Genomic DNA, 26151 nt, shown 5'->3' on the forward strand with positions numbered 1-26151 from the left:
TCCTGTGCGCTCAGCTACGCTGACCTACGACCAGCATGACACTGCCACCCGTGCCAACCTGCTTGACCAAGTACTGAAAGTTACCACACAACACATTGACATTACTCCTGTCGACACAGCCCTCCAAGCACAGCCTCGAGAGCCCGTTCTGAACCCGTCATCTGCGGTCCGAGCCTGGACTGCTGCCGACACTGCACAGTGCATCTCCACCGTCATTGGTCCCGCCCTGACTCTTGGCGTGACCTTCATCCTATACAGGATACTCAACGAGATGCAAACCTCTACAGCCAAACTCACGACAACTGTGGCTGGAGGTCTCAGATGGAATCCCCGGAAAAGGGACGCCAAGTCAAAGACAACACCGAACCTCATCAAGCTGAATCCTCAGCTTCAGGAACCACCTGCCATCATGACCCACCTGCTACATGACCATCACGATTCACTTGTCATCTGCCCATCCTGATGATTGCCGTCCGATGATGTCCACACAGGGACTTCATCTGACGTAAAGGGGGAGGTGTAACAGATATGCAGATCATCGATTCATGGGTTAAATTCAGGCATAAAAAAATGAAACCCATTTTGCACTAATTGCCTGGCCTGGCGCCAGCCTGGCTGGACTTAAATTAATTTACGATGCCCGGGGGAGCCTCAAAGGAGACACTAAACCAACCACATTCCAACATACACAAAAAGAAACCTTTCGTAAAGTTCCTTACTTTTGTAAGTCCTTATTAATATGTATTTTAAATATGTTTATGTATTGCATAAAATGGTTAATTCTTGTTATGTGAAGAGTATAAGTTGCTAGCTTATACTTTAGGAAATGTCTCTCCTCACTTCAACTTTCTCAAAGAGAGCCATGTTCCTGCAACCCCCACCCCTGCAGGTCGTAAAACTTTACGACCACACAGGACAGGAAACCTAATCCTTACAAAAGAATGGTAAAATGTACTCAAATGTAGTCTTAATGTGTATGTTATTGATTTAGCGGTGCATTAGAAATTTCCCATATAAATTGGGACTATCTGCAGTGTTATCATGTGTTAATCAAATCTTTAAATATGTGTAATTCTGCATTTGAATGTAACTTCATGTTTTGATCATATATATATTATGTTTAGTATCTTTGTGATCGTCATGCTCTGACAGACCCATTTATCTAGAGCAAAGTAATGAAAAATGTATGTAATCTGAATTACAAACTTGCTAGAATAATCCCTGGAATTTGGACAAGCCCTAGATCTCCAGGGGGGTTGTCTCCACAGAGACAAAGGAACTTTTCCCTCCGCTTCAGATCTCGGACTTTCATTGGCTGTTTATGCGAAAAAGGGGTTTGAACCATTTCAAGCCATAAGAACGACCGAACAAGGTCCGCCCTCTCTCTTCTTAGGCTGACTCCCTTCCCTCCTGTATCGACCAACGTTGCTTCCGCACGGCCTTAGGCCGCGCTCATAGCGCAAGCCCCCCTCAGCACAGGGGCTGAGAGAAAAAGCCATTTTAATGGCTCCTATGGAAGCTTTCGTTTTTGTTGTTTCTTTTCTTTACTAAGTTTATTCGACTATTCGCCTCTCCACACAAGGAAGACGAATTCTGGAACATATTTTGTTGAACCTTTCAAATACCGCGCGAGGACAGAACAAAGGACCACGTGCTCCACGCTCACGCCAAGATCCAGCGCAGAGTGCACGCGCGTCACATGGCCTCCAGCACACGCCCGCTGTTTTCAAAAGGAAAAGCGCGCAAAGCTCACAAGCTCGACGCCGATCTCACGCCACGCTCACATTGGACACTTTGCAAGTATCACTTTCTCTATGGAGATTTAAATGCTGCTTTAAAGTGTTGTTATGATCTGATCGTTGTTGGCTTCCAAAAGTTACTGACTATGATTTCCATACCTGAGCTCCTTATGTGATCTCATTCTATTTTCTCTCTCTCTCTCTCTCTCTCTCTCTCTCTCTCTCTCTCTCTTTTATTTGGATTCCGTTATGTCTTGCATAAAGCTTACTGTTTGTATTGTCGTACGCATATTTACTCTTTGTGATTTGTAGTTTGATGTATTACTAGTTTAATTATTAAAAACCCATATACTGACGATTGGCTTGGACTCCACCCCACTTACATTACGAGTCACTGAGATGTCTGATCTATAGCTACAAGCTCTAAATTTAGAAACTAAATTTATCATAAGGATAGGATAATATTTTCATGGCCAGAGAATACTTTTCCTTGAATTATAAGGCGTGATAACTTTATTGAAAATTGATAGGTCAACAGTGGTTTGCTGGACATACCACTGTTTGATTTGCAGTAATTTACAGTAAGAGATATCACAATAATTGGTATGAAGAATGGAATATTGACATATTAATGGGTAAGTTACAGTGCCCTGTGATTATTTATTGGTATAGGCAATTGAGCTATTTTTCATAATCAATCAAATTTAATGTAACTGTCATCTGAGATATAAATTAATCATATTCCTGATTAATTATTCAAATTCCCTATATATCATTTGAGTTAATTATTCTGTAAAACTCATTGTTGCTACACAGTCAACATGAGGGTGAGTAAATAATTGTTTACTTATTTATTATTTTGTTGTGTGTGTGTGTTTGTGTGTGTGTGTGTGTGTGTGTGTGTGTGTGTGCAAAACAGTGAACTGTATAGTTTCCAACTGTCCTGTTTGTTGGACAACAGCTCCAAAAATCATTGATTAAGGTAGACTGCAATTCTGTTTAATTGAGAGAAAATAATGAAAAAGATAAATAAAACAAAAATCGCACATTTGAAGAGAATAGCACATGAAAAATGCCAAAAAAAAAAAAAAAAACACTCTCTCTCTCTCTCTCTCTCTCTCTCTCTCTCTCTCTCTCTCTCTCTCTCTCTCTCTCTCTGAAGGCATGACATTTTGGTAAAATTGTAGATGCATTCATGGTCCATAGTTTGAAAATGCTAATATTCTTAAATCTAAAATGATCAGAAACTGCAAATAATCAAAATGAATAAGGGCATCTCAATTAAAATTTATTTGTAGTATTAATGACTTTAAACATCTGAACTAGTTATATGTATAATGGATATTTTTTTTTTTTTTTTTTTTTTTAAGCAGAGAGGATCAATATGTTTTCTTTAATACTTTATGAATATGATCTCATCTGCAAAACATCATGGACAAACCTGTGAACTGTAAAAACATTTCAAAGCATTGCTGAAAGAAAAAAAATCTAAGTTACTACTTTTGCGTTTCAAACTTACCCAATGTGTTTCCGACCAGAGAGACGAGGAAAACCATGATATATCCAACTATGAGCACCCATTCGTATTGTTTAGGATGCAAATATTCCCTCCAGATGTACTTGAGAAGTTCATCGTCTTCATCAATATGCGAATGGGAGTAAATGTCCGTGGAGTTCGGATGCTGCGCTGATGTTAAACAGTCATTACAAGCTTCATTAGCGGTGATCCCAGACATGTTTCGCGCGGACACGAGCTCTCTCTCCAGCATCGCGGATGACTGACACCGCGCGAGTGAGCGGAGAAAGCGTAAGAGAAGGAGGATAAAAATGTGAGTTGGATTGCGTCGTGACGCGCTGTGGACCTCGCAGCATATATCCAATTAGTTGGCAAGACAGTGAAGCGTTTTGAAGTCAGAGTATGTAGCCTACCTACAGAATCCATCAAGTGCTTGCTGCACGGTTCTTTATATCGCATGAAGATACTCGTGTTTATTCAAGTATAGCTGTTAAAGACGTTAGCCCATACAAAGTGAAACAATGTAATTTTAGTGCTCTACTGGATAAAATGATGTTAAACCTCATGAAGGTTATGAAGAAGGAGAAACGACAATCATGAATCAAAAACATATTGAAGCATTCAGAAAAATCACTGGAAGACTGGCATACCTATAAAGAACTTATTAACATTGGCCTCACAAAGTTAGGCAAACAAATCCAACAAACAGGCTTACAGCATGCCTTGTCAGTGTGTGTGTGTGTACCTGGTATTCCCATGTTATGTGCTCCAAAAGTCCCCTCAAAGATAATAATACCAGTGAATTTGAAACCTTTGGATGTTTGTTTTTTTGGTCCCCATAAAAAAAAAAATAATAATAATAATAAAATTAAATAAAAAAAAAAAACTATAGACTTGCTATAACAAGTCTCAGTTAGGTCAACACAGTACACGTAGGATGGGTTTTTAACTAATATAATAAATCAAAAGAAAACAGATAGATTAAAAAAAATAAAAGAATAGAGCAAGCTAGTTAGAGGTCTTTACACACACACACATACATATACAATTGCATAATAAATGAAAAGAAAATAGAATACAAAAAGATTAGAAAGGTAGTTAGATTTTTTTAAAGAATGGTATTAGAATAGTGAGTGTTAAAGTTAGAGGGTCAAATAAAGATGGAAGAGATGTGTTTTAAGCCAATTCTTGAAGATGGCTAAGGACTCAGCTGCTCGGATTGAGTTGGGGAGTTCATTCCACCAGAAGGGAACATTTAATTTAAAAGTCCGTAAAAGTGACTTTGTGCTTCTTTGGGATGGCACAATCAAGCGACGTTCACTTGCAGAACACAAGCTTCTAGAGGGCACATAAGTCTGAAGTAACAAATTTAGGTAAATGGGTGCAGAGCCAGTGGTAGTTTTGTAGGCAAACATCAATACCTTGAATTTTATGCGAGCAGCTATTGGAAGCCAGTGCAAATTGATAAACAGAGGTGTGACGTGTATTCTTTTTGGCTCATTAAAAATTAATCTTGCTGCCGCGTTCTGAATTAATTGTAAATGTTTGATAGAATTGGCTGGAAGACCTGCCAAGAGGGCATTGCAATAGTCCAGCCTGGACAGAACAAGAGCTTGATCAAGGATATATATATATATATATATATATATATATATATATATATATATATATATATATATATATATATATATATATATATATATATATATATATATTTTTTTTTTTTTTTTTTTTTTTTTTTTTTGCTAATTTTTAAATGCAGAAAGTATTGTGTGAGGGGTAGGTTTAGGGTTCAGGTTTGGGAAAGGAAAATACAATTTGAACAGTATAAAGAAACATTACGCCTATGGAATGGCTCCATACGTCTGTGTGTGTGTGTGTGTGTGTGTGTGTGTTTGGTAAGAAGAGAAAAGAAGGGAGACTTAGGGTTTAGTGTTCATTTACGTTGGGATTTAGCTGAGATGCAGATGTAAACGTTAATGGATTAAATCCTGTCAGGGAATCATACAAAATCACGTTGAGACATCTGAATGTAGTCACTTCAAAATAACTTAATTTGATTATGGCAGGTAATCATTTAACCATGTAAATCCAATGCACTTTGGCATGGATGCCAAACTCGGGGGAAATTTACTCTTTACACTCTGTGAAAATTATATCATGTTGATGTGTAGGTGCGTAGTGTTTCTTCACAAAGCAACATTGCCAATTAACCCAGCTGACATGAGTAATACAGTGCTTTTAGTCATATTTGTGGATCAGTGTGAACATTTTGACAACGTTCCAATTTATTTGCAAAAGTGTTTATTTAGCATTTAGTGTTTATTTGCTAATTTAAAACTTCCCATTTTTAGAAAATCATTATTGTGTAAACTTACCCTCAGTGCCTGGAGAGTTAAGCTTCAGCCCTGATTAAATGCATCTGATCCAGTTAATCAAGGCCTGGGTTATTTGAAATTTCCAGGAATTGGAGCAGGGTGGACACCAGGACCGTTGCCCTCAAGGAGATTGGCACCCTCTTTCCACTTTGTTTTTGTGTTTTGGAAAGTAAATATTTTGATTAATATTAGATGTAAATGTAAGGTTTAAACTGTAAACCATTAATATAATTTGAGAAAAAATGATGGCTGTAGCAAATGAAATCGATGTGTGTGTTATTCCCCACATATTTATAATATCTTATATTTTCTTGTTCCTCGTGAGGAAAACAGCATATAGTTAATTTAGAATGATTGATTCATTGATAATATTATTGATTGATTCATTTATTTTTAATTTGGTCTAAAGTGCTGTGTTCCTTGCATTGCTTTCTGAAAAGATGTGTTAGAATTTATAAAGCATAGGTTGTTAAAGGAGCTGTATAATTAAGGCCAACGTGAATTGTAATGTTGGTATGGATTTTTACATAAGGACCTTGATTGGCCCACTACCAGCCATATGAATTGTATGTATGTGAATACAAATTGGACTTCACACTGCAAAAAAATCTTTACATTTACTACATTTACTCATAGGTCTAATAAAACAAATGTTTCATAGACAGAATTTAAGTGGCCTTACTACTATATACTTACATTTAAATTCATAATTTGATAGAATGCATTGATTGTGTACATACATGTTTTACATTGTCCTTATATTTGAAAATATCTGCATGTAATTATATATATGGGACCAATCATTGTCTGTGTGTGTGTGTGTGTGTGTGTGTGTGTGTGTGTGTGTGTGTATATATATATATATATATATATATATATATATATACACACACACACACACACACACACACACACACACACACACACACACACACACACACACACACACACATATATATATATATATATATATATATATATATATATATTAATGCATTTTAAAATAATTAATTTTTGACATTGGCTTCGGCAAACATATTGTTACATAAGTCAGTTTGGTTGGAAAAGGTAATACTTTAGGTAATACTGCTGTAGTCCATCAGTTCAAATGCTGAAGTGCAAAACATATTAGCTATTAAGCTGTTAGCTATTAAGATAAAACAGCTAAAACACACAGAAGCCACACATCGGGGGTCATGAATGCATTGACTGATTATCTAGTCAATGCATTCATGGCCTCTTTGATACAGTAAGGTGATTCTTGTAAGTGTTTATGTTTCTAGTCTGATGCTGGTAAAAATAAAATAAATCAAATACACGAGAATGACTGGCATTCCCTTAATAGCACACATTTATACACTTATTTCACAGGATTTACATATGAATAAATACATTTTAAGAGGTTGTCAAATAAAATTGTGCAATAATATCAGTTCACCATGAAAGCTGCACTTACATTAAGTAGATCCGTAGAATTTTCAAGTAAAGGCAAATTTGTCCTGATAATTATTCATATGGTTGTTATTCAAGTTGCTATTCATATGTACCATGAATTTTATACATTGGCTTACACAAACTCTCACTTTGGTACTGGATGCACATCACCTAGCTCACATAAAGGTCAACACATCTGTGCACAACACCTGCCTCTTGGTTTCCACCTGAAGCATTATTATTTTGCAAAGTAAAGGTCATGCAAAGTAAATAATAATTATGATCAGTATAATTGTCATTCTGAATGAAAATTTTTTAATTTCACAAACTTATCTGAAATGATTAGCTTGGGTTAGGGATGCATAATAATGTAAACCGATCAAACAAAAACATTTAAGTGGTGACAAAAAACAAAAAAAAACAGAGGTTTATTTGTGAAACTGCACTGTGAGAGTACTCCCCGAAACCAAATTCTCAGACGGGCATAAGCAGAACATACGATTGAGATTTCTTAAGAATTCATACGTATTAGAAAACAATTTCCTACAAATATGTTTTATTAACAAAGTGCATAAAGAGCATGTTCAAGTAATCTTCCCAAGCAACACAACTTAGCTCCACTTAGCTCTGTTGCACGACAGTTTTCCAGCATCCCTCCTCCACCCTAACACTTCACTCTCAATTATTCCTACCCAAGGACGGGGAAAGTACTATGGGTTCGGGTCAAATTTCGAGCTCAGAGCCCTCTCCTCAGACACCAAGATGCATATTCTGTACTATATCTGATTATGTGCAAAATCGCAAGATCTGCTTTTTAATTAAATTAACTGAATGGCATCTTACACCAACACTTTATCTCCTGAGCCACACGTTTGTAAAAACTTTGGCATTTCTTAAGAAAAAAAGATTTTTTTTTTTTTTTTTTTTTTTTGAATAATGTGTTAATGCTAGAACCTGCTAAAGCTGTTTCACTAACATGACTTTATATGTTGACAAAAGAAGACTGTAATTCATGGACAACAGAATAGGTGCACTTTTGTTTTACATCTTAACAAATTAATCGTACATTTAACAGATATGCTAAAACTGATGTGCACATGAGATGAGAAGTTGAGTCATGTCAGTAGCCTTACTTTGTGCAATTTTTGCAATTCCAGTTGGTCACTTTAGTGGAGCAGACACGTTCTGCTTCAACGTCCTTTCATTAATTGTTTCAGTACTTATTCTTTTGTATTAAATTTCCAACCCTTTTAATGAAACGGCCAAATCTATTGTCATTTCCCTGCGTCTGCTGGTTTGTATAACTGCTATTGTCAAATTTACTATATAGTCTGTTTGCTGATACTTGTTGCTTTGACAAGAAATCCGATTTGGGTGTTGAGTCTGTCTTCTCGTTCTGATAAATGACCATGGGTTGTTCCTGTGTTTTGGAGGTCTCTGCACTTGCAGGGGTGTGAGAGGGATGCAGCTCTTCGGTGCTGAACCGAGGCGCAGATGTCTCTCCCGCCAGGCCAACAGAGTAATTCTCAGCTTCAGAGATCTTCCCATTAGCTTGCTTCATTATGCTGCTCTCAAAAGACTTGGTGGAATTGGCAGTGCTATCCTGGTATCTGTTGCCTTGTTCGTTGTCATTATAATCTGAGAGAATTGTATCAGTGCTGCTTCCCATTTGAAGACTTTCTGAGTTCTTTCCTTTCGGTGAGCTGTCCCCCTTTTGTGGGATGTTTAGAAGGGATTTTATTTTCTTGGTGCTCCTTTTCAGGAAGCGCTGTGATGATGCGATGTTTGGTTTTGAAGGCTGATTGCCATCTCTGTCCAGAAATGTTGCTGACACAGTTCTCGAGGGAAGCTCTTGCCATATGTTTCCTGAGGTTGATGTGGTCTCATCTGCCTTTTTGAAATCATGATGTGAGACAGACCTCTTGTCCTCTTTTAAATTTGGTGTGTATGATTGGTTTCTGGGATTCTCGTTTGCAGACATGTTGCAGATTTTCTGTCTTCTAGGTAAAGATGAATATATGTAACTAGAGGGCTCATTTAAATCACTGTTATATGTATTACACCTGGGATTAGCCACGCCGTGCCTTTTGTATTGGTCCTCTTGCTGGTAGTCATGTTCCTTGTTTTCAAATTTATTTTTGGATTCATTTAAACTTGCATATATTGGATCCCGTCCAGAGCCATTGGTTTTGTTACTTCCTGAGTTTTCTAAAATCTGTAAACTGCGCCTTGTTAAAATGTAGTCATCGTGCTGTGCTGTCTGATTCCACTGGCTTGAAGAATACATCTGAGCATTTGACTGAATTTTTGATGGATCGTAGTTGGAGGATGCTGAATTATTGGAGTAGTTGTTTGTCTCTGGTTGTTCTGGTATGGTGGACGTGAAAACGACCGATGACCTGATGCGGGAGTGTGGTGGAGGAGCCATTTTATTCTCCTCAAATTGGTCCAGATAATCATTGTTCTCACCGTAAGGTTCATCATTGCTGTTGTTGAGGTAAGACTCTATCCTCCATGTCCGAAGGAAAGACTTGGAAGTGTTTGCTAAACTGGGCAGGTTTTGCCTCATATTGAGAGCTTGTTTGTCATGGCCGTGGTAAGACTGGCGCATATTTGAGCCCCTGAACATTGGGTTGATGACGTAACTTTCATACTGCTTGTCAACATTGTTGGAGAAACCACCATAACAGTTGCTCTCTGCTGCCACGTTCCAATTACTAGAACCATACTTGGGCAATTTTGGCAGATACACAGGCCCCTGCCGCTCTCCTGCATAGCTGTGTCTTTTGTAATACTCTGATGTGTCTTGAAGGAATCTAGCATGGGGTGTGACAAGTGGTCTTTCTTCAACCTCTCTCAGTGCCGAAAATCCTGATCTCCTTTCGCAGGCTTGCCGGTAAACAGCGTCAAGTGTATGCCTTAAATGATCTTTCCTTTCAAAGGGTTGGCTGGCATGAATCAGATAACTATCCATTTTTCTATTGGGCTTCATCTCGCACTGGTGTCTGCTGACAGTCTGAAACTGAGCTGGGACTGTTGATCGAGCATACAATGTCCGAAATTCCTCATCATAAGTCTCCACTAATTGGCCTGTTATGACCTGAACCATGCTGAGGTTTATCTTCTCATAGGACCACATGAAGCTGTCAAAAAAAGACATAAACTTAACAGAAACATAGTTATTAAATTTCAGTCCTAGCACACACAAGTGTGTTGGAATGCAGTTTATCTTTGGTAAGTTATATACAATTTTTGAACTGTTTGTTGACAAATGTTAAATGTTTTTTTGAGTTCTTGTATTAGGTGGGACAGAGAAAAAAAAAAAAAAAAAAAAAAAAAAAAAGATTTAAGCCACTTAACATTTAATGTGACAAAAACAACTATGGTTGTATATTAGTGCACATGTATGAAGCTAAAGGAAACCCAAATGGGAAAAATAATAATAATAATTATTATTATTAAATTAATAACAAAAAATAAATAAAAATGCCACCTCACCTATATGATCCAAAAAACACTTTTTGGCAGTCAACAAGAAAAAAATTCTGTCCCATTCCTCCATGGAACTTTACCCCAGTTCTGCAACAGTATTCCTGGCCTTTCACTGTGCGTATCCTCATATTCTATATCCAAGAAGAAAAAAATAAATTATATATATATATATATATATATATATATATATATATATATATATATATATATATTTTTTTATATATATATTCTAGCAAGACGCCAAGTCTTATAGTCAATATAATATTATACAATATTATACAAGTCAATATAAATATCCTTGAATTTGAAACAACATTTTAACTACTTTAATTCAAATTCTTACTGTGCAGGATTCATCAGTAGACATTATTTCAAATTAAACATACAGGTGTCTCAAAAAAATCATGGAATATTCCAAGAAAGAAGAAAGAGAAGTTCTGAGAGAGAAGAGCTCCGTTAAAATAACAACAGTAACAGCATGACAAGTTTTCAGATTGCTCTTGATTTTGTTTTTTCTGGTTATACATTATGTCAGTCAATTTTTAAAACTGACATCAGCCTTAGCCATCAGCTAGGAGAATATAATTCAGATAAATGAGGAAATAGTCACACCCATGAATCAGATATATATGTATCCAGTGCTTCCCACGGGTATGAAATATACTTGCGGTGATAGCTGGGTGGAAAATCCTCCTATTAACCACGGCAAAAAAAAAAAAAAAAAAAAAAAAAAAAAAAATGGTCTACTACATGTGACAAATAACAAATAATGTGTGATTTTTTACAATATTTAAATTAATTGAATTATATTTTAATTACATAGGCTTCTATTACATTTAAGTACATACTAATATTATGTATTAATATGCATGGTAGAGTTCTCTTTACTTTGTCATATAATGCCTCTCTCAATGTCAAATAATGTTTTTTTTTGTTTTTTTTTTTTGTGGGGAAACATCCCAGACAGAAACTACAATATTTTACTATAAATGAAATCGAAATTAAATTAATTGTGTAACCAAAATACACAAAAATACACAAAATACAAAAAAAATACGAAAAATAAAAATAAAAACACTCTCGGACACCGAACGAGCAGACACAAAATGTGTTGGGCGAGGGGAGATTTTCTACTATTTAATCGATCACAGATGGTTTCATTATTTTGGGCAGATATAATAAAAAGTATTAAGATAAAAATAATAAAAGCAAAAATGTTTCTCTGGGTGGCCCGTCCAAGAAAAGTCTATGCGTGGGAAGCCCTGGTATCTAATAAAAATTGCATTTGATGCACTTTGGCACCTGCAATTCAAAGCTCGAAAATCACAAATGCATGATAAGTGTTCAAGTGATTTTGGCCAGTATAAAATGTTTTTCACAGGATGACAGAAAGACTTTTTAGCACGATTGTGGCAAATTTAGGTGTGTAGTTATTGTTTCATTTATTTATATTCATTCTCATGCTGCCGCAGAGAACGGGAATGCTTGTCAAAAGGGTGCAGCTTTATACTGTATTTCTTTTTCTCTTGGCTAATGCACACATGCTTGGTCGATGTGGAGCTTGAGATAAACTGTGTCTTATTCTCACAAAGTACATTTGATCATGATGCAAAAGCCATGAGGAAATATGCTTGTGTGGGTAGTAAAAACTGAGCTTCATCTTATGGTACCGTTCCTGCCGTTACGTTTAGAGTTGCTTTTTCTTCTTCCACTGATTAATTTATTTGTTGTTTTTAGTGTGGTGATTTGATTGATCCAGCTATCCAATGCTTTGTGATTGTCCAAATACCTCAAGCGTTTGATGGGAATTTTATGCCCCTTATCATATTGTGATGCTGTGTCCCTGCACGATGAGACAAAACCAATGCCGCGTAAACATGTAACCATGTAACCATGTAACCATGTCTGCATTTGTGATCGTAGAAACGACAAACAAGCGCTACTCTACACTGCTCAAAACTCGAGTATGAATTGTCAGTGACAAATTCTTTAAATATGAAAAAGTACTGAGAAAGTGAAAGTGAGTCAGAAGCACCTAACTCTCCTTGCAAAGTTGGAATTGAAGCACCTTATAGAAATGGCGCAGCTGGCCTATTACTCTACCAGATTCAGAAAACAGTCCTCCGTAAAATGCGCTGCACAAATCTGAATATTTGGGTTGAGCTGTTCTTGAACAGCGTTGTAAACACAACTTAACCACTGATTTCTAGTTGTGTCCTCTTTTGGAAGGCCAAACAAAGTATTTTTGCTTTAACAATGAAACATACAGCGTCTCCATGACATGGCAGCTGCAACAATACTACAGCGAGAATCAAAGTCATGCCTTCTTTCTTTGTGTGAACACTTGGGCGATGTTATGCTAATCTCCCCACACAGTGACGTAGATACAGTATTGTTCAAAATAATAGCAGTACAATGTGACTAACCAGAATAATCAAGGTTTTTAGTATATTTTTTATTGCTACGTGGCAAACAAGTTACCAGTAGGTTCAGTAGATTGTCAGAAAACAAACAAGACCCAGCATTCATGATATGCACGCTCTTAAGGCTGTGCAATTGGGCAATTAGTTGAAAGGGGTGTGTTCAAAAAAATAGCAGTGTCTACCTTTGACTGTACAAACTCAAATCTATTTTGTACAAAAAAATTTTTTTCTGGGATTTAGCAATCCTGTGAATCACTAAACTAATATTTAGTTGTATGACCACAGTTTTTTAAAACTGCTTGACATCTGTGTGGCATGGAGTCAACCAACTTGTGGCACCTCTCAGCTGTTATTCCACTCCATGATTCTTTAACAACATTCCACAATTCATTCACATTTCTTGGTTTTGCTTCAGAAACAGCATTTTTGATATCACCCCACAAGTTCTCAATTGGATTAAGGTCTGGAGATTGGGCTGGCCACTCCATAACATTAATTTTGTTGGTTTGGAACCAAGACTTTGCCCGTTTACTAGTGTGTTTTGGGTCATTGTCTTGTTGAAACAACCATTTCAAGGGCATGTCCTCTTCAGCATAGGGCAACATGACCTCTTCAAGTATTTTAACATATGCAAACTGATCCATGATCCCTGGTATGCGATAAATAGGCCCAACACCATAGTAGGAGAAACATGCCCATATCATGATGCTTGCACCTCCATGCTTCACTGTCTTCACTGTGTACTGTGGCTTGAATTCAGAGTTTGGGGGTCGTCTCACAAACTGCCAGTGGCCCTTGGACCCAAAAAGAACAATTTTACTCTCATCAGTCCACAAAATGTTCCTCCATTTCTCTTTAGGCCAGTTGATGTGTTCTTTGGCAAATTGTAACCTCTTCTGCACATGCCTTTTTTTTAACAGAGGGACTTTGCGGGGGATTCTTGAAAATAGATTAGCTTCACACAGACGTCTTCTAACTGTCACAGTACTTACAGGTAACTCCAGACTCTCTTTGATCATCCTGGAGGTGATCATTGGCTGAGCCTTTGCCATTCTGGTTATTCTTCTATCCATTTTGATGGTTGTCTTCCGTTTTCTTCCACGTCTCTCTGGTTTTGCTCTCCATTTTAAGGCATTGGAGATCATTTTAGCTGAACAGCCTATCATTTTTTGCACCTCTTTATAGGTTTTCCCCTCTCTAATCAACTTTTTAATCAAAGTACGCTGTTCTTCTGAACAATGTCTTGAACGACCCATTTTCCTCAGCTTTCAAATGCATGTTCAACAAGTGTTGGCTTCATCCTTAAGTAGGGGCCACCTGATTCACACCTGTTTCTTCACCAAATTGATGCCCTCAGTGATTGAATGCCACACTGCTATTTTTTTGAACACACCCCTTTCAACTAATTCAACTAATTGCCCAATTGCACAGCCTTAAGAGCGTGCATATCATGAATGCTGGGTCTCATTTGTTTTCTGAGAATCTACTGAACCTACTGGTAACTTGTTTGCCACGTAGCAATAAAAAAATATACGAAAAACCTTGATTATTCTGGTTAGTCACATTGTACTGCTATTATTTTGAACAATACTGTATGTGGTGGTGTGTTTGAACAAGGCATTTTAGGAGGGTGTGGATAAGTCTTAACATTTATAAAAAATGTCTATTTGGGTTTGAGACTTTAGGCTTTGAACTTTATGGATCTTATCTATGCACAAACGGCCTGTAACACTCCAAAAAGATGGGAAAACTTGAATCATATGACCCCTTTAATAAAACTGTCCTTCAATCGCTGCAATGAATGCGTTTTCATTTCATTTAATGCAAGGGACCATTTAGAAATGAAACTGAACTGCACCATGTTTAAAAAAAATGGTAGTTTATAAATAAATAAATACATAAACAAATCTGATGAGTATTTTCTGGTAATTGTTACTACTACTCTCTATTTGTTTGTCAATTCATTAATTTTCCAGATTTTTCCAGTACTGAGAGTATATGTTGATCCAGTACACACATTCTCTTTCCTTTAGATCACACTCAGTCAAGAAAACCTTTTCATGCACAGGTTCATACATTAAGCAATACACTTCTCTCATGCCAGTGGTTGAGGAAATGTATTTGTTTAGAGCAGCACTGTTCTCTTGAGCAGGACAGGAAGCCTGGTCTCTCTCAGACTCGCACTGCACTTTGCTCCGCTGCCTGCTCTGCATTTCAGTGAAATCACACAATGAAACGCAACCAAATGGGCACTTTCTGATATGCAGAAGCACTGTTGGTTTATAAAAAGGTATATACAATGCAAAGCGAGAATCATATCACTGGACCAAAGCATAACATGAAGGTGTTTTTGAATATTTATCCATATCTATATTGTATGTATTTCAATTGATTCATTATTTTTTAAGTGTTTGTTTTCTATCAAACATAAGTAAAAAGGGTCATAATATAGTAAATTATGCTTTTTTGGGGATGGTATTCAATCATTGAATGCAATACACAGTAGAAAATGGACACTTACCCTGAGTTTTTGGATTTGGAAGTCTTGTTTTTCTACCATATTGAGAAAGCTTTTGAAGTTATTATGGTCAAGGAGAATGTAGACAGAAACACCTCTGACTGAGGCATCCACCACTTCTTTAAAAATGTCCACATCAGTGAAAATATCCATAGTGATTGCTATGACCTGTATAGACATAAAAATGAAAACATAAAAGAAACGTCAGCCTCAGAAGATTTTTGGGCATTCACCGTCAGAACAGGCCATCTCTGATATTCTCTTAAATCAGTGACATCCCTGTCAGTTATACAAAGCTGAACAAAGCAGAGGTGCCAGCCCAGAAGCTGCTTCAGTTTATTAAACGGCACCCTTCATTTTTCTGTGTTTCAGAAAAAAAACATTTAATAACTTGAAAGATGGCTTTCATGAAACCGACAGGGGGTGATATGAATTTTCTTGGGCCTTTTGCCTAATATTAAACAGAAAGAAGTCAGGGAGAAGACTGTGCAGTTTGTATTATTTAAAGATTTAATCCTAGCATTTGTTTTTCAGGAAGACTGCAATTCCATGATTCAAGACTTGACAGTTTTAAGATGTTTCATTAATGCCAAAGGACAATGAGTCTTATTATAAGTTGTATCTCACCACACCCTGTACAACATGTACTGATTAACAAATGATTTGTATAGAATTTCTACAGAATTTGATTAGTCCTTGTTAGTATTATCTGTGTTGTACAGCATATAATCTTGTCTGACCTTTACAGTTTTTATTTCAAATTAAGCAATAGGTCATGAGAGGCGTTATGAGAGATTTCATCATGACTAAGGTAGGTACCACTCAGAGATGCATAACAGGGATAAAACAGCAATATGATAAAAGATATCAATCTGTTTTATACTATAAAGGTTGAAAATTGAAAAAAGTTTTTCTTGTTTAGCTCATCATTTCCATGCACAATGACATTTTTAAACCGAGGATATCTTGTTTACTTAGACATAATAATAGTCCATGTGTTTTCTTACATGCTGTACTTTTCATATAGACGTCCTCATGAATTCAAAGTGTCTCCTCTCATTGTCCACCTTAAGGAGCCGTTGAGCCTTTCTAATTTAATTATTAAATCTAATTTCATGTGTAATGGAATTACAGAAAAGACTTCATTACTGCCAGGCAGAATCTAAGCTTATAATACATTTGAATTGCTTTTACAATTTATTTGTTCTGAAAACATGCTTACATGCTTAAATTAAAGAATATGCAACGCTTCATTTGAAAATAAAAGCAAACATTTATAATGGCAATTATGATTTTAAAAGCTTGCAAGAAGAAAAAAGTATTTTCACACACTTGCTTCCACTCTTTTATGCAAAAATCTGTCAAAACATTTGCTAAAACAAAAAAATCCTGGGAACTTCACACAACCCACTGGCGATGTGCGGATGATATATTTTATTGCATTATGTTCTCTTGGCACAACATAAATGAAACCACTTTCAGTTCATTTGTATCTCGGCAGCGGCTAGTATATCACTCAATTTTATTAGGCACCATAGATCAGAACCCCCCCCCACACACACACACACACACCACAACCACCACACCGCCCCCCACCACCCAAACACACCTGACAAGATACTGTATACATCGTTTAAGTGTTTCATGCTGTGAGTTGACTCTAGGGAGTACATGTAACCAGAGCACCAGAGCCACATGAGATGCAGTTCACATAGCACACTGAAATTGGTTTAGTAAATCCACGCCTTTGTGAGATGCTGTCCTAGATGGCTGCCTATGACGCCTAACTGCTCTGCTCTGAAAAAAAAAAAAAAAAAAAAAAATCTAATGGAAATGTAATCCATGATCTATTTCTAAGATTTTTGAGAAAACGTAAATTTGTTCACATACAAAATGTCATGTTTTTTGCACTGAAAATGGAAACCTTAACATTACTGAATCATACCAACAAATATACTATTTGAAGGTTAAAGCAGGTAGTAACAGCTCTTTAAGGGAACAACTGCATTATACAAACTTGCAATAGTTATAAAGTCAGAATTGTGTGATGTAAACTTACAACTGTAAGAAAATAGTCTTTTTAAATCAGAACTGGATTTAAAACTCGCAATTGCAAATTTATATAGTCATATAGTTATATATATATATATACATATAGTTATTAGGGGTGTAATGGTTCACAAAATTCACGGTTCGGTTCGATACGATACACTGATGTCACGGTTCGGTTCGGTTCGGTTCGATACGTTTTAGATACAGCAAAATGTAAAAACATCTCAACTTTTCAGAATGCCGCAAGCGCACCGCGGGTCATGTGACAAGAACCAACCAATCAGCTTCATCCTTTCCCGTAACAACGTTGAGAGCTCAGCCAAGATGAAGGAACAGCTGATCATAGTTGTATATGGATTGCAATTTTGAAATAAATTCAGTAGCAGAGCTACTGCAAGCGATTTTTAGAGCTGCAAATCCATTTATCCTTCGCTGAAATTTCCGCGTCTCATGGAGAGAGCACGTCATTGTTGCTTAGCAAAGACAGACGCCTCAGGAGAAAGACGCGCTTAGCGTTTTCCATGCGTTTTTAGGCACGATATGTGAACGGCCCCTAAGGCGCTCACTCAGCACGCGCTGAAGGCTCGTTGCAAAATGTCTAATGCATTTAACAGACCAGAAATATAAGATCCTAAAATAACCAACAGGTCTGGTGTTTGGGTTGGATTCCCTGTAAGCCATAGTGTCTAAATGCTGCAGGGATGGTTTGCTGCGTGCATGTTTCTCCTTTTTTTCGTCTTTTCCCAGATAGTACTGACGCATATATCCCAGATATTCCCGCTGGTTTTTTTTTTTTTTTTTTTTGTATTCCCGCTGGTGTACCCTGTCATGTTGCAGATGCGACATACCGTTGTTTATTTATCCACCACTCTCTTGCCATCACCATTATAGCTTAAAGGGAATCCAAAGTGCACCCAAACACCAGACCTGTTGGTTATTGGAGGATCTTCTCATTTCTAGTCTGTTAAACGCATTGGCTATTTTGCAACGAGCCTTCAGCGTGTACTGAGTGAGCGAGCGCCTGCTGAGTACTGCAGGGGCGGAGCGGGGGGGTGGCTAATGGGGCTTAAGCCCCGAATGTTTTGTCAAAAGCCCCGAATCTTTTAGCTTTTTTAAAATAATTTCAACTTTGTTTCATTTCCTCTCAGTCTCTCAGACTGGAGCGGCAAAAAAAGAAACAAAAGCTCTATTACTGTGCGTTGTGGCGGACGGTAAAGCATCACGCATCACTTCGCTTGTTTGGCAACTGCTGATAAAAACTAACGAAGAAGAATATAAATCATCTTCTTCGTCGTTGTCATTAGGGGCTGGTGGGCTTTTTATTTCACCGCCGTCGTAGCGAGCTCACTGACTAACCGCCTGAAATTAACATTATGGACATAACAATTTTTTTTAAAGGAACTCGTAACAGCAAACCTCACCGGCCAGAGAGAGATTCAAAAGCAATATATCCCAATGTATCAAATGTTAAGTTATTTCAGGGCATGTTTTACAACTGTTCTCGGCACATTAGTGGGATAAGAAGATAGATTAATTGAGAAATATAGCTGGAGAACAATTAAATACAAAATAGTTTGTAGGCTCTACTGGGTGAATTTTTTTTTTTCTGAGTAACCATCATTTTCCCAGATAGTGTATAGATTTTTAGGCATTCTGTTATCTCAAACAGCCTGAAAAATAGTGCATTTAGCTGACATAAATGGGGGAAAAAAATTTCCCCTGCGGAGTACACCCCTGCAGCCCCCTAGGTTTGGGCTAAGCCCCGAATGTTTACATCTTCTGGCTCCGCCAGTGAGTAGCCTAACATAAACATATAAGATGGTGTTTTTTTCTTCTTCGGGAGTGTCAGGGGCGTTGCCTGTTACGTTGTTTGGGTTATTGGGCTACCTTGTTGAACGCATATCATTATATTTCTTTCTCTCTCTTTTTTTTTTTTTTTCAAATATAATTAATTACTCCAACGAACCGTTCGGTATACATAATGCGTACCGCGTACTGAACCGAAAGCGTTGTACCGAACGGTTCAATACGAATACGCGTATCGTTACACCCCTAATAGTTATATATAGTTGTTAGAAAGAAAAAAAAAAACAGAAATGCTAGATATAAACTAACAGTTTTGAGGAAAAAATGTGAGAATTGCGAATTTATATCATGGAATAGTGAGGGAAAAAAGACAGAATTGTAATAAAAAGTTGCAATTGCCATTTTTAGTTTTTATATAGTGGTAGAAACAGGATTCCATATTTTGAGGACAATAATTTGGAAGAAAGTAGTAATTTAGTTTTGTGTTTTTATGTAGATTGTAGATTAGAATGCTATGTTAAGTATTGATTCACATACTGTATACAGTATGTATTCATTATGAAACTTTTCAGAACTCAATGGACTTCTTCACTTCTATATGAATTTGGAAGAAACAGAGTGTGGATATTGTCAGGGCCGTGCACAGACCTTTTGAGGGGCATGTGCTGAAATTGAAAAAGGGCACCCCCCCCCCCCCCCTTTTATATCAAGATTATTTAGTAAGCCTGCATAAAAGGAAGAAATGGTCACATCTTCATGACAAATTCAATAATACAAAATAATAGTCTCAAAAGCTTAAGATTTGTTCACGATTAATAACAACCATAATAATAATATTAGATAATTAGATAATATAGATAAACAGAGTTTTAAGGGCTTCTTTAAACCTAATACAACAGCAACCTTCTGTGAGCCATGTATCTGGCAAAAATCTTATACTGTGGTGGACCAGGGATGTTGGTCTCTTGAAGGTCTCTTATTCACTACACTTTCCCTAAAATAAGCCAGCAATGAAAAAATAAATAAAAATAGTGTGAAAAGTACAGTTGCAGTGAAAAGCATTTCTGAAGGATCACGTGACACTGAAGAGTACTGAACTGGAGTAATGATGCTGAAAATTCAGCTTTGATCACAAAAATAAATTACATTTTCAAATATTTAAATAGAAAACAGTTATTTAAAATTGTAAAAATATTACACAATATTACTGATTTTGCTGTATTTTGGATCAAATAAATGAAGCCTTGGAATGAATCATGAATTACATTCTGCATGATAAAATATAAAGATTTCAGTGATCTTCTGTAATTTTTTTTTAGTTACTACTACATTACTGTAGTAAAACCATGTTTTACAACATTTTATACAGAGAGTATACAGAGTGTATACCATAACATGATTAGCCTAAATGTTAATAAATTAAGTGTATCAGCAATCATAAATCAAAGAAGAATTTCTTAGAAATATATGTTATCTAGGTGACGAGGATCACTCGTCGCTGTGTAAGTTCCAGTACGAAACAGCGCGGGGGCGCACCTGTTATGATTTTCCGATGGTAAAAACAAATTATATGTTGTTGTATTACTTATTAATATATAGTTTTTGACCAGCGAATGTGAGCAAATGTGATTTTTTTTTCTGTCCGTCATTAAAACGGCGACGGCGCCTGCCGCTGCCGGCATCACATTACATTTTCATCTAGGTTACAAACTAGTTTTTTTTAGCTATATAGACGGAGCGCTCAGTTTTTCCTGTGGTAAAATGCATTTGGCCAAATTAGCATTTTATAAAAGATGAAATGCAACTGTATGCACAGGCTGTGTTGTCTATGTATTGGCTATGACTAGATGGCAAATACTATCCCTCTCTCTCAGGCGACGTCAGTCAGACATCAAATAAATAAAATATGAGCCTTTATAGATATAGTGTTAAGTAGTACTTATTCAAACAACAAGATATTTATTTACCCTTCGCAAAACTTTGTTCAGCTCAGGTGGTGTCTACTGTGCGGCTGCTGTGGAACTTCAGTTGATTCAATTAATATAGAGGGGGCGGAGTTATCAGCTTACTGACAGCTTGAGGATCGAATAAGATTTACACAAGCTCGTTTTAAGAACTTTAATTTGGTAAAACTGACAGACAGGCGTAAAGGGTGACCAATAGCATTGATAAAAAAAAAAAAAAAAAAACACCACAAAAAAAAGGGCACTTCGGAGTGTAAGGGGAAAAAGGGCATGTGCTCTGCACAGGTTGAGCCCTACCTGTGCACGTGCCTGGATATTGTTGTAACTTCCATTATATAATGCTGAATCAAATGGTATGATCACTTTCCTGTTTTGCCTTTTCTTTTTTCTTTCACAAGACTCTTGCTAACATTGAATTAATTGGAGGTTATGTTTGACGATATTGCTCTCAATCACAAGAATCTATATCAATCCATCTGTGGACAATGCAGTTGTTTAGTAGAAGCTCTTAGACATGCTGCCACATTATTATATGAACCAGTTCTTTAATCATCTATCATGATCAAAATACAAAGAAGACTGCATTGCTCAGAAAGGAGGCAATGCAAGGTCATTTGTTACTAATAAAGAGTGCTGCACACCCCAGTAGCAAGGACTTCTTTCCATGACATTTTTTTATATGGTAAATCTTGCTTCTCATGTTTATGGCACTCCTGTCTCATCATCTGTAAAGGGAGTGATCATTTTAATATTGCACAACTAGTTCTATTGTTTGCTGTGTGTTTGTTCAGTACAGTTTAGCTGCTACTGTTGCTGGGGAGATACTGCTGTATTTTGTACATGACTGATGCCTTAGGGAGAAAGTGATGTACCTGTCTTTATCACATCTTTATCAAGAGTTCAAGACGTCACAACTGTGGGGCTGCTCTCAAAAGTCATGATTTAAAGGAAATCAATCTGTAGCCTCATCTGTGATTATGAGGGAATCGCGGGGTGAACAGGCAAGGCAGTGAAAATGGTTGGCACTTTCCTATACTCGTGTGACAATGCAACAGTTTATTGCTCTGACAGACAATGCTTCTCTCATCAGTGCCTTGTGCCAAACGACTTATACAAAATTACAGAGAAAAAAACTCATTAAAAATGGTGTTCAGACACAGAAAGAAAAATAAAATCATTAACTACTAGGTACTTACATTTAAACTAAACATTTAGTATGTGTACACACATTATTACATTGTACTTGAACCCTGAACCTACCCCTAAACCTAACCCTACCCTATGTAGTTACTCTGTGTTCCCAGAACTTTCTTAGATAAATACACTGTAAGTACATTATAAGTACGTTAGTACACGTACTGTAAAATAAAGTGCAACCAAAATATCTGCATGTAATTGCATCTGTAATTAATTTCTGTAATTGCATTTATAATTACACTGTTGACCCATCCCTTACACCTTAAACCACCCTTAAACCTACCCATACCGCCACACCTGTCCCTAACCTCACCCATATCCTACCTCAATAGGTATTTTTATTTTATTTTTGTATATGGTAACTGTATAACTGTAATGGATTATCAGTTCCATTCCGATACTTCACTCATATTTTGCATAGGGAAAAGCTCCTTTTTTGAAGCCTTTTTTTCAATAAAGCAGTGCATCTGCACCGCCATTGGTTTTATCTGTAAACTTTTTTAAACCAATGACATGGTTCTGCCTGGGTAAAGCCCATGATGAGGCGGCGCTCATCGAGACCTCATGCTGCTTTTGTGAGAGCATGAGTCTTGCCTCTCTGCGGATCGCTTCATGAAAGTGAATTTCGGCATTTAATTTCTTAATCCACATTTTGAATGAATTTGGTAAACGAATTTGGTGAACGAATTTGCTGAACCTTTTGGTGCATTGAACAACTGGCATATGCATTGGCTTTGAAGTGGAGCTGCACAGACCGATCGGTGTATAACATCAAAGTACAGCAACAGCAATTCAAAAGCACAAGGAGTCATCTGCTCTTTAAAGCTCTTGCGGTACTTTGATGTCACACACCGATCGGTCTGCTGGTGATGACCTGCTTCAAGTCAAATAAGCCTATGATTCATTGAACAATTCATAAAGAACCATTTACTTTACTCCCGAATGAATCACATGAATGACTCGCCTTAATCATTAAAACATTTACCATCACCTACTACAGTTTTAGTTTATTATTTAGAGTATCATTCCATAAAAAAAATAAATACATATTTTCATAGTTATAATAATACAATTAAGAAAATAAATTATTAAAGTTATAGTTCACCTAACCAAAAAATGACAATTCTGTCATCATTTACTCACATGGTTCAAACGAGTAGGCTATATGTAATAAATTGGATCAAACAAAATATGTCTTGTTGAACCTACTTTTTGTAATGCTTGATGCTTTACACAACAATTACTTTAAATTATATTTTGTGAGTAATTTCTCCAAATTTGATGTACGATTAATTTGATTAATTAATCACCACAAGTATAATTAATTAGATTAAAAATTTTAATCGCTTTCCAGCCCTAATATATATAATTTTTAAATGATCATCCCATTAAGAATAAAAGGAATTTGAAAATATTGTTAATAATAATATGGGGAATCTCACTGAACTAAATTGGACATTATTATTTTTATTTTTAAGTGAAATGTAAGCTGGCCATATTTTATTTCATTATCTCTTATTCTCTAACTAACAATTACATAACAGTGCTGGGCACAAAGACAACATTCAATTTAGAGTTAATTAGTTGAATGTAAGGCTTTAATTCTACAGTGTCAGGCATGTCAAACCTTAGCTAAATGTATCCAACTGAAGATAAACAAAATGACGTAACTGAAAATGGATTTTATTTCAGCCACAGAGTGTACTCTGAAAGCTTCTATGATGTTTCTTATGTAGTTGTGCTTACATAATTTATTTAGAAAGATATGTCTTTGGGGTAAATGTTCACTTAACTCTAAAGGTAGAAGCTGTCTTCAAGGCTGAACATGTGTATGATAGGTGATTCCAAATGAAGATCAAAGATAAAACTTTGGATCTCTAGATTTTAAAGATCTTCACTCATGTAGCCTCGATCTGTTACTGTTAGACCCTAATGGAAAACAGCAGGCTACAATAACAACAACTGAAAATGCCTTTAAAATACCTTTTTACTACAGAGGCCAAACTACTGACTCTGGCTTTATTTGCTAGATTTTATGCGTATTTATTTTTACATTTTATGAATATTGCATGAAACACGCCCTGTAACACATAATTGTTAAGACTAGCCTGGTGGATGCAACATTAAATATTTAGCTTTTTTTTTCTTTTCTTTTCTTTTTTGGCACAGTTTGTTAACTATTAAACATAACAAACATTCATTTGAATAATAAAAAAAAAAGTATCTGAAAACCATACACACACACATACTTACTTAAGACAAATTGCTTACTTAATACTCATTCTTATACATTCCTACTGCTTACTACATTCCACAAAGCTCTGCAGATGAAAAAGCACAAGCAAATAGCATAATCAAGAACAAATATTGATACAATATACAACTACTGAATACTGAATACTGAAGTCATTGATTAAAGAGATTACATTGAAATGAAATGTATATAGGCCTGTCTATGTTTAAACATTATTACTGGAAATCCATTATGCAGAAAATAAATGGGATCTGCAAAATCTTATCGTGCGTGCATCTATCCTGTCAGACTTTCAAAGATTTGCTCATTTATTTATCACATGCTCAAAGGGGTGACAGTGAATCTCATTTTCCCAAGAGTGACCTTATCATCATGCTACACCATCTTTGTGGAAACTGAAAGGTGTATAACAGTCTCCCTGGATCAGCCTGAGGTTAAGAGCTTTGTTCAAGGGCACAATGATGCAAGTTCATGGATCACCCCTTGTGGGTTTTTTAACCAGCAACCTTTCAGTAACCAACCAGATCTGTTACCACTAGGCTACAACACCATTCAAAAGCTGTTTTGATTCTAGGACATCCTTGAGCTAAGTGAGTATCTCTTTGTGTGCAGCTAAACTCTCAGCATAGGTCAAAAGCACATGATCTACATAGGAACTGATGTTTATTTACACCCTTTTTTTCCAGCATGCTTTTTTATCAACATTACCTGCCTGGCATCCTGTATTTGTTTGCGGATCACTTCCTTGATAGTGGGGCTGTTTTGCCTCGGCGGGTGGAAGAGCAGGTCTATGCTGGTCTTAAGCCTTCTGTGTGGGACTTCTGGCCAGCCTAAATCCAGGTTTGGTGGGTCAGTGTCCGAGTGAGTGGGCCAATATGTGCCCGTGGAGGATGTGTCATCCTGCGAACAGTCGACTACCTCTGAGTGGTTGCTGTTGGGTGGCTGCACAGCACTCTCTGTAATGTGGCAGATTTCTTCCTCAGACAGGAAACCGCATATGCCCTCTTCTTTGATGAAATTTCGATAAGAAGCTTCTCCCTCTTTGACAAGGCAGTCAATGGCTAACCGATACGCTTCCTTGTAATGCGGCTGTATGTAAGTTTCAGCCTTGAACTCCCCCTTTGAGGAGGACAGCAGTGAAAATTCGGATTCCATCACAGTGTTCATGCGGATTCCTAAAAACACTGCAAAAACTTTTGCCACCTAAGAAACAAAATACATTAACGAGAACATTAACATCAACAATATTCTATAAAAAAGCACCTATACAATAATTAATAGCATTATATGCCTGTTAGGAGTGTCTTCTTGGCTATCAGAGGCCTGGTTTGGCAAGCTTTGCACATTTTAGCTTTTTGGTTTCAGCCACAAAAATGTT

General features: G+C 36.6%; 2 protein-coding genes across 2 annotated transcripts in view; both read right to left on the reverse strand.

Moving 5' to 3' along the window:
• Positions 1–3475, reverse strand: part of LOC128026729 (orexin receptor type 2-like) — a 69857-nt gene extending 66382 nt beyond the window's left edge. The window contains exon 1 of the mRNA XM_052613997.1: positions 3259–3475. Coding sequence (XP_052469957.1) covers positions 3259–3475 — 217 coding nt within the window. The remainder of the gene's footprint in view (positions 1–3258) is intronic.
• Positions 3476–6961: 3486 nt separating this feature from the next.
• On the reverse strand, positions 6962–25940 carry LOC128026743 (protein FAM83B-like). Its single transcript, XM_052614013.1, has 4 exons — positions 25482–25940; positions 15504–15668; positions 10566–10690; positions 6962–10210 (listed from the first exon to the last, which is right to left on the reverse strand). Exons 1-4 carry the CDS (start codon positions 25938–25940, stop codon positions 8281–8283), a joined length of 2679 nt encoding a protein of 892 aa, XP_052469973.1. The 3' UTR covers positions 6962–8280.
• Between the last annotated feature and the right edge of the window lie 211 nt (positions 25941–26151).

Source organism: Carassius gibelio, chromosome A13 (assembly GCF_023724105.1).
Source record: "Carassius gibelio isolate Cgi1373 ecotype wild population from Czech Republic chromosome A13, carGib1.2-hapl.c, whole genome shotgun sequence".
NCBI classification, from domain to species: domain Eukaryota; kingdom Metazoa; phylum Chordata; class Actinopteri; order Cypriniformes; family Cyprinidae; genus Carassius; species Carassius gibelio.